This window comes from Trachemys scripta, chromosome 1 (assembly GCF_013100865.1).
Source record: "Trachemys scripta elegans isolate TJP31775 chromosome 1, CAS_Tse_1.0, whole genome shotgun sequence".
Classification (NCBI taxonomy): domain Eukaryota; kingdom Metazoa; phylum Chordata; order Testudines; family Emydidae; genus Trachemys; species Trachemys scripta.
Window position 1 is genome coordinate 119,079,879 of NC_048298.1, and position 17,957 is coordinate 119,097,835.

Genomic DNA, 17,957 nt, shown 5'->3' on the forward strand with positions numbered 1-17,957 from the left:
GGGGGGGTTGGAGGTTCTGAGGGGGGCAATCAGGGGGTGGGAAGTGGGAGGGAGTGGATGGGGCGGGGCTAGAGTGGGGCTCCTCCCCCCTGTGTCCTCTTTTTTGCTTGTGGAAATATGGTAACCCTAGCTAAATTAATACTTACTTATTTACAGGATTATTTCATTAATGCTGGCAAAGTATTATGATTGCTAGAGATGAAAGAGCAAATTATTGTAGCAGTGAAGATGAACAAACAAGCAATAGTCATGGTGGAACATGAGGCAGCCCAAGATTCCAAAGTAAAACTTAGGAAGTGGCATTTCACACCAAAACTTTCAAAACTGTTTTCTTAAAAGGGGTTGTTTAAAAGGATGATATGGAAGCAGGGAGAGGGGGCAAGAATTCTGTTTCAGAGCATGGGCTTCCCAGGGTACCAAAAAGCTACACTTAGTTACATACAAATACAGACATAGCTGTTTTCTATCTTCCACATGTGACACTACCTTCCAGGATCAGCTGCAAAGCTACAATGAGAGCCCTTTGTAGGGTTGTGTAATTTTCTTTAATTTAGAAAGTTGCCTTTTAAGAGAGCCAGGTGTTGTCTCTTGATTGTGACTACACAAATAGAAAGGAAAGACTTAACCACCAGAACTGCCACCAGCTGTGAGGTGCTTATAAAATGACAGAGACAGCTGTAACCCCATCAGTCCTCTATTGCTTAAGACTATCCTTTGAAGCAAATGGCCTTTTCAGAGAAATCTCTTTGCTCATTTATTCCTGCGGTAGCAAGTTTAAGTACTGCTTTTGTTCAAACCCTTGTCATGCTTTCATTTTCCAGTATACCAAACTACGAGCATGCATGCATACGAGTGTGTGTCCTCAGCTTCTTGAGGGTTAATAGTCAATTGACAGAGTACTTATATAAGTAATGTATCCTGCTCTAGCTGGAAGTAAATACACCTTTTCTGTTTTTCACATTTCCCTTTCCACTTTGTGATTCTAGGCAGGGACGGCTCTAGGATTTTTGCCGCCCCAAGCAGAAACAATTTTGGCTGCCTCGCCCCTCGTTTTTTCCTTACCCCACCCCTGGCCCCGCCTCAGCTCCGCCCCTTCCCCAAATCCCCAGCCCTGCCTCCTCCCCCTAGGCTCTCAAGCCTCGGAGGGAGGGAGGCAGGGGGAGAAGCGGTGCGCGCGCCACGGCCATTCGGAGTCTCCCCCTCCCTCCCAGGCTTGAGAGCCTGGGAGGGAGGGGGAGCAGCGGAGTGCGAATCAGCTGTTTTGCCCGCCGTGGCCGCTCGGGATCACCCCCTCCCTCCCAGGTTTGAGAGCCTGGGAGTGAGGGTGAGCAGTGGTGTGTGAGCGGCAGCAGCGGAGGTGAGCTAGGGCGGCCGGGGCACATTTTTTAGGGGCGGCATTCTGGCGCCGGCCATGCCGCCCCTAAAAATGTGCCGCCCCAAGCACCAGCTTGTTTTGCTGGTGCCTAGAGCTGGCCCTGATTCTAGGCAGTGGAATATTTTCCGCTGCATTTTAAATGTAGTGTTGTTTTTCCTTTGTTATGTCTCCAGATCCTAATAAGCCAATCATGCTCTGTTTAAATACCATGGCTTTATATTTGGACAACAATAGCAAGAAAAATAAAATAACAATGGGTCTTTATTTATAAACAACATCCAGCCCCACTTCATTTTGGATTTTGTTTCCAGCCAGCTCCAGCTACAACTGATTACCCACTCTTTGAAACTCTGCCTGCTTGGATTGTTCCAGACCTTGAAGGTGCACTAATTACACAGTCATTTCAGTTCCAAAAGCTCCCTACACATACTTGCAAGCAGCTGACGTACAGTGATGTAATTAAGACACTGGACTGAGACTGGCGTTATCTGGGTTTAATTCCTGGTTTTGCCAGACTTCTTGTATGACCTTTGACAAATCACTTAATCTCTCTGGGCCTCAGCTTCCCCTGCTTTCTTTCTTCCATGTTTTGTTAGTCTTGTTCACTTAGCTTGTAAACTTTTCAGAGTAAGGACTGCCTTAGCACAGGGGGATGTATTACATTGACTCTTGAGGTCCCTTCCAGTCCTACGTTTCTATGGTTTCTCCAATTACTATGTGTATGTACAGCACCTAGCACAATGGGTCCCAATTTCAGTTGGTGCATCTGTGTGCTTCTGCAATACAAATGAAAAATAATAATGAATAATTGAGAGGCTCTGTCCAAAAGAGCAGATTTTAAATTGTCTGAGGGAATTAATTATTGTCATTTTTATTTTTAAAGGGCAAAGACCTAGCTAATAACAATATAAATTGATTGGCAATTACTTATATTTTTGTTTCAGATTTAACACAGAATGAATTGGTGATATATGATAGCTGCAAGAAAGTATAATTATTATATTAGTTGTCTTGTACTCATTAATTCTTTCACATAAGGCTGAAGTTGTGGAAAGACAATATTCCTATTGAAAACTTCGTAATGTTAATGTGAATCTAACTGTTGGAGCAACACCTGATGCTAGCATTCTGCATAAAGCAAAACCATTTGTAAAAGACTGATAAGTCTTTACAATGAATAAGAGAAATAAGGTTACTTTTAAAAATTTTGAATGGTACTGGCCAGAGTTTTTACACCTGAAATGTTTCAGAGTAGCAGCCGTGTTAGTCTGTATCTGCAAAAAGAACAGGAGTACTTGTGGCACCTTAGAGACTAACAAATTTAAGCTTATGCTCTAATAAATTTGTTAGTCTCTAAGGTGCCACAAGTACTCCTGTTCTTTTTACACATAAAATGTGTTTGTTACTGGATATGGTACAATACATTATGAATCCACACAGCAGTTATTGACATAATGTGCACAATTCATCCTAGGATTGGGGCCCATACAAGGCCATCTTCATCACTTACATCTTGGTTTGACTGCTTAGGGTCTAATTCTGTATACAGTTATGCATATGAACGTTTGGAGGATCGGGCCTTAAAGTAAGGCTTAAGTTGTAAGGAGGGTCTAGCACCAGAAGTTTTCACCCAACTGTTTTCCGGGGAACCCTGCTCTCACTTCCTGACAGAGTACAAAGTCTAGGAGGGTTTTATGCAATGAAAGATCCAGGTACACGTGACCTAGGGAGCTTTTACAGCTACTCTTCCATTTAATGCAGCAAAAAGACTCTCACTCTCCCTGCCTCCCTGCTGTGAGTGGAAGAAAAGGTCTCAGACTCCCCACAGCTAAAGTGATTGGAAGGCTGACCAGCATGAATTCCAACAGAAATGAAGAGAAGGAGGAAATAATTAGACTTCTCTAATGTGATTTTCACTAAGAAAGTTGTCATGTCTTTTTCTAAACTGTGGATGTGAAACCACAAAAATGAACAGGGATGAGTGCTTAGTGCAAAACTCCATACAAGGAGAGAGTGTGGTATTGTGATTTGAACATGAATCTTCAGACTCCAGCCATATTTCTGAGAAAGGCATGTCATGTGACACCAGTTGAGCTGACACCTGTAAGTTGCCTGTTATGTGAATAATAGGTAGAATTGCAAGCAACCTCAGTGCAGGAAGTTGCACAGCCAAGAAAGCTTGAGTGAGAGTCCATTCAGATAAGTTGTGGATTTTCCCCAATTCCCAGTGATTTTAGTGGGCATTAAGGATGCTCAGTACTTCACAGGGTCCAGGTGCATTTCATCCTTAGACCTTGAAGCACTTTACACAGTATCATTATCACCATTTTACAATTAGGAAAACTGAGGCAGAGTAACAATAGTGACTTGCCCAGGGTCACAAAGCCAGCAACAGACTTGACTCCTAGTCCCCATGCCCTGCCCAATAGCGTGCATCTGAATCAGGCCCAGATATTTTCTGCTTCTGCCACTTCTGAAATCTGTCTTTTTGGGCCAAATTCCTCTCCTAAACTTGATGAATTGTATCAGTTTCCCCAGTGCTTATGACTTTATTGCAAGTCTCACAATATTTGGTGTGGGTCAAAGCCCCAGCTCCTGGAGTCATGTGAATATGTGAGAATCTCACCCTTCTCTTTTTGTAAGTAAGTTTCTGGGCCTCATATTTGTGGAGGAAGGCTTGAGCATGTGACTCGAGCAAACCACTCATATGCTTAAAAAAACAAGGTAAATAAAAAGACCCCCGTTAATTAACAGGTCATTATTTGGCGGGGAGCACGGGGGGCTCACTTAAGATTTCTGAACGCATGAGGTTGGCAGCACAGTGTGGTCTTGTCATCATGGCCCGCAAGGGCAGTGCGGGGCAACCAAGCGCCCTGATGCCATGTCCCAGCGGGTTCAGGCTTTGTGGTCCTGGACGTTTACTTGGCTACACGCGCTGGACTTGGGAGCGACAGGCTGCGACCCCGGGGCCAGCCGGTGGCAGAGGGCGAGGGCCGGGGAAGGGGGCTGCAGGGAGAAGGGGCACGAGGCTAATTTACTGTCTGCAGCCGGGGGGGGGGGGGGGAAGCGCGCTCCCGCCTGGAACTTCCCGCCCCGCTGCGAGGCGCCGAGCCCACCCACGAGCCGGCACCGACAGCACCCCCCGCCCGCTCTGACGGAGATCTCGCGAGAAGCGCGCGGCTGACGGGGCGGCGCTTAGAGCCGGGGTTCGGACAGGTCCACGGTGGGGTTTGTGCCAAGCGTCTGCCGGGCGGGCTCGCCGCGCCCGCTCCATGCCGCTGGGGCCGGGGGCGCTGCGGAGCGGGGCAGGGGGCGTTCGCCATGGCCGAGGCGGGGGCCGAGGAGGAGCAGCAGAAAGCGGCGCCGGCAGGTGAGGGGGGCTGGGGCTGTCCGCAGCGAGCGTGGGACCCCCCCCCCCCCGACAGACAGACAGACAGACAGGGGCTGCCCTGTACCCCGTGCGGGGCTAGGGAGCTCCCGCCTCGTCCTTGTGTGGTCGGTCTGTCTGTCTGTCTGTCCCGGGAGGTGCATTCCCGAGTGTGTGTGTGTATTTTTGTATCCCGACTGTATGTGTTATCCTGGGTGGTTTTGTGTGTTTGTATATACATACATTTTTGCGTGTGTGTGTTATCCTGGGTTTGTTTCTGTGTGTGTCTGCGTTGTATCCTGGGTGCATTTCGGTATCGCGGTATGTAAATACACACATATGCAGTGTGTCTTTTATCCTGGGTGTCTGTGTTGTGCCCCATCTGCATGTGTGTGACATTCCCAATACGTTATCCCAATATCACATCGCTTTTCTTGAATTTGTAGTATTGTATTACCCTTCGATTATGTTCATGGACATACTTTTTCGCAGGCTAAATAGCCACTCTCTGGCCCAGAGCAGTCACGATGCAGCCAGCTCACTTGCCCATGTAGTCTTATTGAAGTCTTAAATGGGGAAGCATCTGCAGGGATGGATCCTGTTTTGTTATTCATCATGTAAACCCCCACATAGATCCTATGCTAAATAGTCACATGCTGATCTGGTTTATTATCACTGTTGTAGACATATATCTGCACTTAGATGAACTGGGCTAAATACTGTTTTTACCTGGTCTGTAATTCACTGTTTTTGTTTTATTTAGTGGTTGATATACACTTTTAAATCTATATGGTTTTGCTTTATTCAAAAGTTTGTGTGTAATGTGTCTGTTAGGTATCGGCTTTCTGATGTATACTAGTTTAATCCATCATCTTAAGTGTGGTGTTTCTGTTGTTTGTGAATATGCTTAGGTTTGATGTTCTTTGTTCTCAACCATAACCCTCTGGACCCGAGTGAGGTTCAAAATTAGCAGCAGTTTGGGCTTTTTCTGCTTTAAAATGTATATATTGCTTCCTTCCATGATTTCCATCTGAGGAAAGAAATAGATGCTTTGTACCCAGCCGTGAGGCACAGAAGAGAGTGTGAATTCCTGCTCCGACTATCACTTGTAGTTTTCTTAGTTACTACTAAGCCTTTTGGTGTTTGGGTTTTTATTCGTGTGTTCATTCTAGTCGCCTAAAAATAGGTCAGTATTTTTTTCCTGTTTGTCTCCTGGTTTACGGAAGCTAGACAGCATTTGGTTGTTTAAATGGGTGTGAAACAGTGATATTTGTTTTTATAGCGAATGGAGTTTATTTTTTTATCTTTAAGCTTCCATGAAAATCAGTTCAAAAGGGGGAAATGTATTTGATCCACATTGTATACCTTTTGTAAGAAAAGGAGGAAATAGAAGCAAAGCAAACCTCTCTTCTTCCCCCCGGCCAATGCTGGGTTTGCACAGCTCTCCTCCCCTCCCCCCTGGAGAAGCACCCATAGGAAGGATAATGTACCATAGGGGCACATATTTTATAGTAATTCATATTTCTTACTCTTGTCAATTTCCACTGTCAGATTGCTGATACTTGTTCACATTGGTTCTTTAAGATCTGGTAGACAAATTACTATATACATTGTTTCTTACTTTTATTGTTAGCTTATAAATATCTTAACTTGTGTGAAAGACTGTAAAAATTTTTATTCCAAAAATTGAAATAGGTCCAGATCAAACTCTTAATTAATACTTAATTTTAAGTTTACCCTTTCACATTATTATTAGTGCACTTGTATGAATTAAGAAAAAACTAAAATTAGATTATTGACATTAGTTAAGAGACAAACCCACAGTGAGCTAGAAGTAGGACTATATCATCATGAAAAAACCCCAGTAAACAGATGGGCTCTTCAGTACCATTGGGGAAAACCAAGAGCCAAGGTATACACTGAAAACTCCCTGGTTGAAATTTTGTTGATTTCAGTAGGTCCAGGAGTTTTGCCATTAACTAAAAGAAGAGTCGGGATTTTGCCCACAGTCATTGGAATGTAGGACTCGCAAGAGAACAGTTAACTTCAATTCTCCTAACCGGATGTGCGTCGACAGGTGTTTTCTCAGTTTGGATCCAAGCTACGTGGTACTTTGTAGATTTCCCTGAGTTGCACCTGGAAGTGACTAAGGAGGCAGTGAAGATTTTAAAGCAGTGGCATAGAATGTTCTCTGTGGCTAATTACATTAATATTTAAATACATATACACCTACTGGGCCAAACCCATATATGTAGTTCAAACCTATTTACTAAATACATGTCTGGTTTATTTGATAAAATCACTGTGGGTTTTGACTACTGCTTATTCAAGCCAGTGATGGCTCTATGAATTTTTTGTTGAGGAAATATCAAGTACATAAAATTGACTGTACTAATAATTATTGATGTAAATATATTTCTGTAACAAAGGGTGACAATTGTTTTTGTTTTCTGTACTTTTGTTTCTAAAAAATAGAAAATAAGAATCTCAATGATTTTGGTTTAACCTGTTTAAGTGTTTATAATCTATTTACTGTCATGCTTCTGATGTGTTGAATACTAAGTCTCGGTTTCTTGCTCCCCATTATGTGTGGTGGGTTTTCTCTCTCTCTCTCTGTGTTTGTGTGTGTGTGTGTGTATGTGTGTTGTAGTACAAAAAGTGAAAAAATTAACTTAGGTCAGTATGCATCTACTACTTTTGCTATTGAATCTCTTTAAAACACTGACAGAACTTTCAATGAAATTTTGTTCTCTGTTGTGATCTGAATGCTAAACATCAGCGTGACTAATCTGATGTCTTTTTATGTTAAATTTTAAAACTCTGAACAAAGGCTATTTAATGTGCACGTGCACACACACACACACACACACCCTTGTTAATGGAACATAGTCGCTGAAATTTTTTGGTGTACACAATTTAGGAGCTTCAAAATGATAGCTGTCATAGCAACTGTAACTGCAACTGTAACTTGGCTCCCCACACAATACTGTTTAATGTTTTGTTTCATTGCATGGAGTAATACAGTAACTCCACACCTAACATCCTCTCCCTTAACGTTGTTTCGATTTTGCGTCCCTGCTCCATTACAGAACCTGCTCGTTTAAAGTTGTGCAATGCTCCGCTATAATGTTGTTTGGCTGCCTGCTTTGCCCACAGCTGGCATCCCCCCATCAGCTCCCCTCTGCCCCCCCCGGTGCCTGTCGGCGGACACCGCGGATCAGTGCCTTCCCCCTGTTTCCCTCATCTCCTGCCCGCAGCAATCAGCTGGTTTGCAGTGTTCAGGAGGGAGGGGAAGAAGTGAGGACTCGGCGCACAGGCTACCCCTCCCTCCCCTGCCTCCTGCCTGTGGCAAGCAGCTGGTTTGAGGTGTTCAGGAGGCAGGGGAGGGAGAGGGGAGGAGCGAGGACTCGGCATGCAGGCTCCCCCTCCCTTCCCTGCCTCCTGAATGCCACAAACCAGCTGATTGCCGGTGGGAGGGAGGGGGGAGCCTGTGTGCTGTGTCCTCGCTCCTCCCCTGCCTCCTGCCCATTGTAATCAGCTGGTTTGCCCCGTTCAGGATGCAGGGGAAGGAGGGGGGAGGAGCAAGCATGCGGTGTGCGGAGTAAAGAGGGAGGAGGTGGGGGGGAAGAAGAGGTGGGCTAAGGGTCGCGGCTTGGGAGAAGGGGTGGAATGGGTGGGCCAAGGGTTGAGCCCCTCCACCCCCCACCCCTGGTGCTTGCACAGTAGGAAAAGCTGCAGCTGCTGCTGCGCAGTGTGCTTCTCCTAGCCTATGGCACCTTCAGCCTCCTTGCCTGCCTCATTGTCTGCAGTGCCTGTGGGCTGTGTCTCTGTGGGGTATGGCGGGGGCACCTCCCATTGCTTTATGCTCAGCAATGATGATTGTAGTATTAAATAGATTTTTTTAATTGTTTAAAACTTATATCTGTATTAAATTGCTTGTTTAAAAGGTGTATATAATGCCTTTTTGTCTGGCAAAAACATATTTCATAGATTCTAGGACTGGAAGGGACCTTGAGAGGTCATCGAGTCCAGTCCCCTGCCCGCATGGCAGGACCAAATACTGTCTAGACCATCCCTGATAGACATTTATCTAACCTACTCTTAAATATCTCCAGAGATGGAGATTCCACAACCTCCCTAGGCAATTTATTCCAGTGTTTAACCACCCTGACAGGAACTTTTTCCTAATGTCCAACCTAGACCTCCCTTGCTGCAGTTTATCCTTAGAGGCTAAGGTGAACAAGTTTTCTCCCTCCTCCTTATGACACCCTTTTGGATACCTGAAAACTGCTATCATGTCCCCTCTCAATCTTCTCTTTTCCAAACTAAACAAACCCAATTCTTTCAGCCTTCCTTCATAGGTCATGTTCTCAAGACCTTTAATCATTCTTGTTGCTCTTTTCTGGACCCTTTCCAATTTCTCCACATCTTTCTTGAAATGCGGTGCCCAGAACTGGACACAACACTCCAGCTGAGGCCTAACCAGAGCAGAGTAGAGCGGAAGAATGACTTCTCGTGTCTTGCTCACAACACATTTGTTAATACATCCCAGAATCATGTTTGCTTTTTTTGCAACAGCATCACACTGTTGACTCATATTTAGCTTGTGGTCCACTATAACCCCTAGATCCCTTTCTGCCGTACTCCTTCCTAGACCGTCTCTTCCCATTCTGTATGTGTGAAACTGATTTTTTCTTCCTAAGTGGAGCACTTTGCATTTGTCTTTGTTAAACTTCATCCTGTTTAACTCAGACCATTTCTCCAATTTGTCCAGATCATTTTGAATTATGACCCTGTCCTCCAAAGCAGTTGCAATCCCTCCCAGTTTGGTATCATCTGCAAACTTAATAAGCGTACTTTCTATGCCAATATCTAAGTCGTTAATGAAGATATTGAACAGAGCCGGTCCCAAAACAGACCCCTGCGGAACCCCACTCGTTATGCCTTTCCAGCAGGATTGGGAACCATTAGTAACAACTCTCTGAGTACGGTTATCCAGCCAGTTATGCACCCACCTTATAGTAGCCCCATCTAAATTCTATTTGCCTAGTTTTATCGATAAGAATATCATGCGAGACCGTATCAAATGCCTTACTAAAGTCTAGGTATACCACATCCACAGCTTCTCCCTTATCCACAAGACTCGTTATCCTATCGAAGAAAGCTATCAGATTGGTTTGACATGATTTGTTCTTTACAAATCCATGCTGGCTGTTCCCTATCACCTTACCACCTTCCAAGTGTTTGCAGATGATTTCCTTAATTACTTGCTCCATTATCTTCCCTGGCACAGAAGTTAAATTAACTGGTCTGTAGTTTCCTGTGTTGTTTTTATTTCCCTTTTTATAGATGGGCACTATATTTGCCCTTTTCCCTGGAACCTAAATCGCCCCCCCCATTTACATTAATTCTTATGGGGAAATTGGATTCACTTAACATCGTTTTGCTTAAAGTTGCATTTTTCAGGAACCTAACTACAATGTTAAGTGAGGAGTTACTGTAATGCATATATAGGTTGAACAGATGCAAGAATGAGGAAATTACATGTATCTTAGTAGTAATGATTCATTAAAATAATTTTAGAAAACTAATTCTTTTATTAAAAAGAAACAAATTTTAAACGACCTATCAAATAGCGCACAATTATTTGAATAGTCTAACTTGTGATCCTATATGCATGTGCCTAATACTTTTGAAGACTTAAGACAACTGTTTATCTAAATCAACCATTGATTTTGAGTGCTTTAAGTTTTGGGTGGCCTTAAAAGGGCAAATTGGGCACCTTGAATTGAGACTCAAGTTGGGCACCCATGATCATTTGTTGTTTTGGAAAATTTAAACCAATTGTGATTATTTTCTGTTTGTGGGTGTTTAGGTCTATATATGAGTTGTTGCTTATCTCTGTGTGACTGCATTCTGTGCATGTCCAGGGCCACAATATGAAAACCCTGAAGTCAATGGGACTCATACGGTTTTACAAGATTGGGCCATTTCATTGGTAAAGAATTGTCTAGTCTCTTATTACAGTCATTTCTGACTTATTTTGTACTCAGACTTTTTAAAACTTGTTGAAGCTTGTTTTCTTTACTAAAATCTCTGAATATGCCAGGTCAGAGCTACTAAAATATTCTGGATTAATTTGAGCATAAAAAGTATCTGAATAGTTTTCTTAAAGCATGAAAAAACCCACTTTTTTTATGCTCTGATAACTCAAACTGCTGATAGAATTTTCTTCAAGCATACCCCAACAAAAATTCACTTCTGGGCTAAGAACAAGCATGAGAGTTCTGAGTGATTTCCCATTCCACCTCTTCCCCCTGCAAAAAGAGGATTAGCATGAAAATGCCTTTTCATTTCTAAATTATAAGAATGAAATGCTGACACAACAGCCATAGTTGTGCAAAGGAGGGAGTAATTGCACAAGGGTGAGAAATTTCCAGTGTGTGCCCCTGTCTATAGAATATGAAAAATGCTATAGGCAGAATTAAAATGTTCCTACTTTGTTACAGTTATGTTATTTATTACACTCCAAATGAGTCCATTACCTAAGTTATTTCAATGTTCTTTTAAACTGGGGGGGAGGAGTGGAAAATAAGTGTGTGTGTGTGTGTGTGTGTGTGTGTCCCCCGCATGTGCAAAAACTATTTCTCTGCAAAATCCCTAATAGTTAACGTCTCATTTTTCATTGATTTCCTTTCTCCCCGCCTTTCCCCCGCCCAGTAATTAAGTGCATAAGATGTTTGGGTGTTTTTTGTCCTCCTAATAGATATTGTATAAAGTTAGAATAGATATTTTGAAATTAAAGTACATTAGTATTTTAGAAGGCAACCTGAATAGGTGTAAATTATACCTAACTAAAAACTAATCTGGAGTTAAAAAAAAAAAAACAAATTGTGGTAGGTAGCATATGATTATTCAGGTTGGTATTTGTTGTTTCAATTTATTTAAAATATTATAACTTATAGTGAATTTAAGACCAGGTTATTTCTCTGGTCGGCAGTCTCAGTTACTCAGTGTGGTATTGGCGGTGTCCTGTGATGCGTTCCGTATAAATGTCTCTGGACCACCTGATGGTGTTGGACACCATGAGCTGTCTCGTGAGCCTGGCGTAGCGTCGACCAACTCCACACGTGCTCAGAACCGGCTCGTCGTGGGGGTCCCACGAGCCCAGGGCTCCCATGATCAGGGCATGTATCTGGACCGCTTAGCCGTGGGCTCTCAGGGTCTCGGCCAGCAGGGTGTACTTTGATGCCTTCCGTGCTCAGGCCTCGTGGAGGGCCAGTGACTGGTTTTCAAAAGGCACCGCGACGTCTACGATGAGGACCTTCTTCTTTTCTGTGTCTGTCACGACAATGTCGGGTTGCAGTCTGCTGTCTGTCCCGGAGGAGTCGAGGGTGATCTTCCCCAGGGACGGCGGGATGGCTTTCACCAGCTGGTTTTGGATGGTGTTGTGGCGGTGTCGCCAGGCTCCGGAGAGTGCTGTTTGCATGCACACAGGAGGTGGGGCAGGGTCTCGTTTGCGTAGCCGCACTTCCTGCAGCGCTTGTCCCAGTTTCCGTAGCGGATGGGTCCGTTGAGAGGAACGCAGTTGAGTCGGGCCCTGTGGACGAACCACCCCAGTCGGCAAACCTGGTGAAGCTGCCCCCGGGGAGGAAGTGGTTGCTGGCAACCCACTTGCTGGACACCTCGAACACCTTGCCCTGGTGTGGCTTCCGCATAGTGGCAGTGGATGGTGTCTTTCAGGGACCTTTCCAGCATAGCTCTGGCGGTCGGGGTGATGATGGTGTGGGGTCTTTTCGCGTGGCACCAGTATTCCCAGCTCCCGGCACTCCTCGCACCACTTCCAGCAGCAGCCGATCCTCTTACCCAGGCGTCTCGAGGCGTTGTGGGTGCGGGACCAGAGAGAGGATAGGTCTCCCCCCTCTCTCCTGAACTCAGCCTCCAGGGAGCCACTGAGGTAAGTGGCAACGTCCTGCTCGGAGAGGGCCCTGGCTATGCGTTTCTTGACCACGCCCAGTACGGCCTCCTGTGCAATGCTTCTCACCGTTAGGTCCGGGCATGTCAGGAGGCTGAAGGCGTGGGTCATCACCACCACGTCGCACAGGTCACCCATCTGAGGTACGTTGGCCCCTGCCCTGCCTGTGGGAAATGTAGATGATGTCTGTGCTGGCCCTCTTGGGAAGATGTATCTACTTCTTCACCTGCTGTCTGATGGTGCTGTTGGGCTTGTTCAGGGGCACCATGGCTATGGCCGATTCCCTGAGGACAAAGAAGATGTGGGGGCTCAGGAAGGTATTGAGGGCATTGATCTTTTGCCAGGGGGTGAGTAGGGAGGAGTTGACTTGGGCCGCGTCTCGTAGGATCTCCGCAATGGTGTCTTTGCGGGTTTGTCGGACGCGGACTCCTGTGGGTGTGCCGAGGTGTTGGTATACCTCTCCCTCTTCGAGGGAGGTCATGGACTCGCCCTGGATCAGGAACCATGACGGCTGAACCAGCACCCTGGTGCCACCGTCGACGTGGAGGGAGACGCACTTTTTGGGGTTGAAGCAGAGGCCCATCCACTTGGCGGCTTGGCTGGTGACGTCAAGCATTTGCTGGAGGCTTTCCGAGCTGTCGGCGACCATAAGTACCTATGATGGATAGATAATTTAAAATATGATGAAGCTTTGATAAAACATTTCCTACCATAGCAAAAAGTATTACAGTAGAACCTCAGAGAATAAACACCTTGGGAATGGAGGTTGTTTATAGCTCTGAACAAAACATTATGGTTTTTTCAAAAGTTTACAATTGAACATTAACTTAATACAGCTTTGAAACTTTACTATGCAGAAGAAAAATGTTGCTTTCCCTTTGTTTTTTTTAGTAGTTTACGTATAACATGGTGCTGTACTGTATTTGCTCTTATATAATTTAAATTTATCCCAAGCAAAGCCTCCTTGGAAAAGCAGAGAGTAGACTACTCCTTGAACTGAACAATGGATCTTGCTATGAAACGTTTAGTGATAGGTGCTGCAGCTTTGTGAAGTGCTTTCATCTGCTCCATGTAAATGTCTGCTATCCAAATGCTTATACTTGCCTAGTTTTAGGAAAAATAATCATTATGCTTTGGTCCTGATGCTTTAGAGCTCTTTAGCTGATGTTTCTTCTGCTTTTAGTTCTTTATCATCATAAAGGTTCTTAAGGGAAGAATTAATCAAAAGCTCTATGCTCTACCTGACAAGAGTCAATATTGGATCCTTACTGAAAGTCTTTCTAATTAATACCTGCTTGGTATTAACGATTTTTATTCAGGTAACAGTAGTCTCTATGTTATCCAGTTCTAGAGGTACTGGGTGGCACTTAACAAACCCTAACACCACCCAATAATCTTTTATTATGTAAGCTCCTTCAAAAGATGATTTATATTGATTTTCTTAATACTGCATAGTCTTTATTAAAGAAGAAAAGGTGGGTGGTAGGGAAAAAATTAAGTATAGTTTTCACAGAACATCAGATATCAATTTATTTTAAGAAAAAGTATCCTAGTTTTGATCTTATGGTACTCAGAGTAAAATCTGGACCATTATAAATGACCAGACATGCCATTAAATTCTATTCTGTTTCTTTAAGAGGAAGTGGTTTAAAAAATAGGTTGGCTGTCTGTGTACAAAAGAGTATTTAGATTAGTAGCACTGTTCTGTCCTGCTTTATTAGTGGATGAAAGGATCTGTTCTACTGAAAGCAATCTATCTTTCATACACTCGGATTTTTGTTTACTCGGTGCCCTTTCATGTACACATAAGGATGGTATCTTTCAATAATATATGCCCCAAACGTTTTTTTCCCAAAAAACTGAGGTTTATGATGTAGATTTCATTATCTATATTTACTGTGTAAATGTGACTCAAAATAACAGGTGCTCTTCACATATGCTCCTTTTTGGATTGTGAGGTTTAATGAATTTCCCCCATAGTCATTTTCTTTAAAAGATATACTGGGAATGAAATATGCTGGGAAGATTTAATTCAGAAAAAAGTTGAAATTCAGAATTTACATTAGACATACTTCAGAAATGCCAATACTGTTTCTAAGTTAAGAATGTTTCAAAGTGAAGATAAGATTTGAAACACTTGGTGATCATGAATATCCTTGTTGCATTTGTGATATTCCTGACAAATTGTGCTCTGTTGTAAGTGCCCAAAGCCTGCTACACTTGCTTGCTGACAGTCTGTTAGCTCTTTTCTTGTCCATCCACATTAGTTGCTTTCCAAGGTAGAAACACACACATATTTTGCCCTCGGTTCTATCTATTAACATTATTCCTAGTAATTCATGTCACCAGCAAGAGTAAGTGGGGACAGGTGACTGCAGGCCTTACCTAGTTGCTATACTTCAGCATAGTAGCTGTGCAGAGTGATGCACATGTTAAGTTTTAAACTGTGTTCAAAGCAGTGCTGGAGGACCTCAGAAACATCACAGTGACATGTAATGCCCAGTACGTAATTAGAGTATGGGTGCCCCAGGTGGTAGTTTTGGAGGGCAAAAAGTTGTGTAGCTGTCTTTGTGACATTTACAGCTTTATGGTTACTTAAATTAATGAAGCTGTTGCATATGGAAACCAGAACTGTATAAAGTATAAAGAGTACCATTTACTTAAGTGGGTAAATAATAAAGGCAGGCCGGATTTTTGCTTGGTTGCCTAGTGTTATCAAATTCTGCACTTCATTTTTTAGTTGTGGAGAAATTCTGTAAGATAAATGCTATAAATTAATACTAATATTTCTCAGTAATTTTGAGGACTTACGTTGTCCTTTTTATTTGAGAAAAATATCTAGAAAACTCTTCTTGTTGTCTTCTGTGAATCCTGTGACACTTTCGGGTTTTCCTTCTCCAGGTATATGATGGAGAAATGATTTTTTTTTTATCCCTTTGAGATGTCTTTCATACTTCTCAATTAGTTTGCATTTATTCTGTAGACACATTTTTGCTCAGAGATACAGTTTTTAACCTGGAATTGGAATTTAGAAAATAAGAAATATTCAAGAGTGGTGTGTTTGTGTGTACGTATATATGCAATATAATATATACGCCATGTGAAATTAAGTCTTAGTGTTGTTTTTTTAATTGAGACTGCTATTATGGAATAATGAACTCCACACGCTAGACCCACCATAGCAAGGTTTTGATTGCATCCCATTTTAAGAAATGATGGTTGAATAAGGTAGGTGATACCAGTTTTTCATGAGAGAAGGCTCAGGGAGAAGGTCTTAAATATGCCTAGAAGCAGTATAGAATAGGCAGGCTGCTCTATGAAGGCAAACCCTTGTGCTTGTCTGGAGCTCCATTGACGTCAGCGGGACTCCACGTGGATGCAGGAGTCAATCTGCACAGCACAGTTTGCAGGATCAGGGCCTATAGCTTTTAAAACCAGTTGTCAACTTTAGATCATTCTGTTATTCTATACGTAGCTGATGCTGTAAAGAACCAAGGACAGCTGTACTATGATAATCATTTTAATCAATGAGCAAAGCAATAGAAATACACTGAGTCTAGTGAAGAGGAGTTTAAAAAAATTGTTTTTTATGGGGGCATATGTTGTTTCATGAGGCTGTCATTGGTGTATCGTGCGTGGCTTGCTTATCTGAAGGAATCATTCATACCATATTTGCGTGTGGTTTTGTATGGAAAGAGTTCATTCAAATAGCAGATTTTTATCCTTAGTACACTCAGGCCAATTCCCTCAACAAGCAGGGGCATAAGAGAGAGCATTTTCAAAACAACCTTTACCCATCAGCAAGCCTTTTTCGCCTAGGGTTGGTGGTTGGGTACTTCTGATGTTTTAAGCATCACTTCAAAGTAGACTGAACTGAATAGACCAGAGGGCAAGTTCACACAGAACGAAGCAAACAAATCTTTGTCTTCAAAGGCTTAGGAATATAATGAATAATGAATACAACATTCACCACTGACTTAAGTTTAATCAAAATATTTAGTCCTGCAACCATATGATGTGATGACATGGACCGGTTACTGATCTTCCCATTTAGATGTATTTTCTTTGTTTTATTACTGTTCTACAACTTGTCCCTCGGTTCCCTCTTTTCTTAATCTCGAGTCAAACCCTGTAGTGACAGGTTGAAACAAGACAGATTGCCAAAAGAAAGCTCCTTTAATTTAGTAATGAAACCTTAATCAGCACCACCTAGGTAGTGTTTTTATAAGTCCGTCAGAGAAGAAGTGTAACAGCATATCAATTACAGTGAATCATAAAGAAAGTAGGGTAGATGGAAATGAGAGATGAATGTGAGAGGTTAGTAACTTTCTTAAGTTGACTGGAAACATTTAAGCGTAAGGAGTGGAAAGAAAATTCCTTTTAAACAAAGGCAATTTGAGAACATATGCAATTACAGAACTAAGTCTCTGTAGGGACAAATCGTGGATTTTAGTTTGTTCACCTCGATTGTTCTGCTATCATTGCTAGATGAACCTAGTTTCCTGGCCTGCCCTGGTACAAATACATAATTCCTATTTCATTCAACGCAATTAATTCAAGTGTTGTTAAATTAAAAAAAAATCCTGGTAGTATTTATGTTTATAAAAGTTAATTTTGGACTTGTAAATTAATGGTGTCTTTTTTAAAAAAATGGCGTTTGAGTATACATAATTAAAAGCTCTCTTTTCAGACAATAGGTACAGAAATTATATGATTAATTTGCATATGCATTTACTGCAGTTGTGTACCTGGTTACACATCTAATTTGTGTACCTAATGTTCTGAAAATCTGGCTCCACAGTCTTAAAATTCAGCTGTCTCTCTTCTAATTGAATAATAAAAATAAACTGAAGATGCCAAAATGTTCCTTTTGTTTAATAATGATTTTTTATGTACTAGAAAAATCTTTCCAAGGCTGAGAGATGCAATTTGTTTCAGCTTGCAGCAAGTTGTTGTAGTTATAAACTCAAGGAAAAGATACTCTCTTCATAGTCTAATGTATCATTTGGACAGATCTTTGGCTTAAATAGTATGACTTGGTGTGACTTTGTAAGTGGTTGATGTGATTTAACCTCAAATTTGCACAGATTTAATTACCTACAACTACTGCTGTTTCACATGTTGCATACAGGGCCGGCTCTAGGCACCAGGCACCCAAGCACATGCTTGGGGCGGCACCTGGTAAGGGGCGGCGGGGGGAGCGCGGCGTGGCATTCCGTGGGGGGGGGGCGCTCTGGCGT

At 42.8% G+C, this 17,957-nt stretch overlaps 1 protein-coding gene across 1 annotated transcript in view; it reads left to right on the forward strand.

The window, feature by feature from the left end:
• Positions 1 to 4,583: 4,583 nt before the first annotated feature.
• ARNTL2 (aryl hydrocarbon receptor nuclear translocator like 2) overlaps positions 4,584 to 17,957 on the forward strand; it is a gene marked incomplete in the record, with an annotated part of 64,301 nt that continues 50,927 nt past the window's right edge. The window contains 1 exon segment of the mRNA XM_034783071.1: positions 4,584 to 4,745. Coding sequence (XP_034638962.1) covers positions 4,697 to 4,745 — 49 coding nt within the window.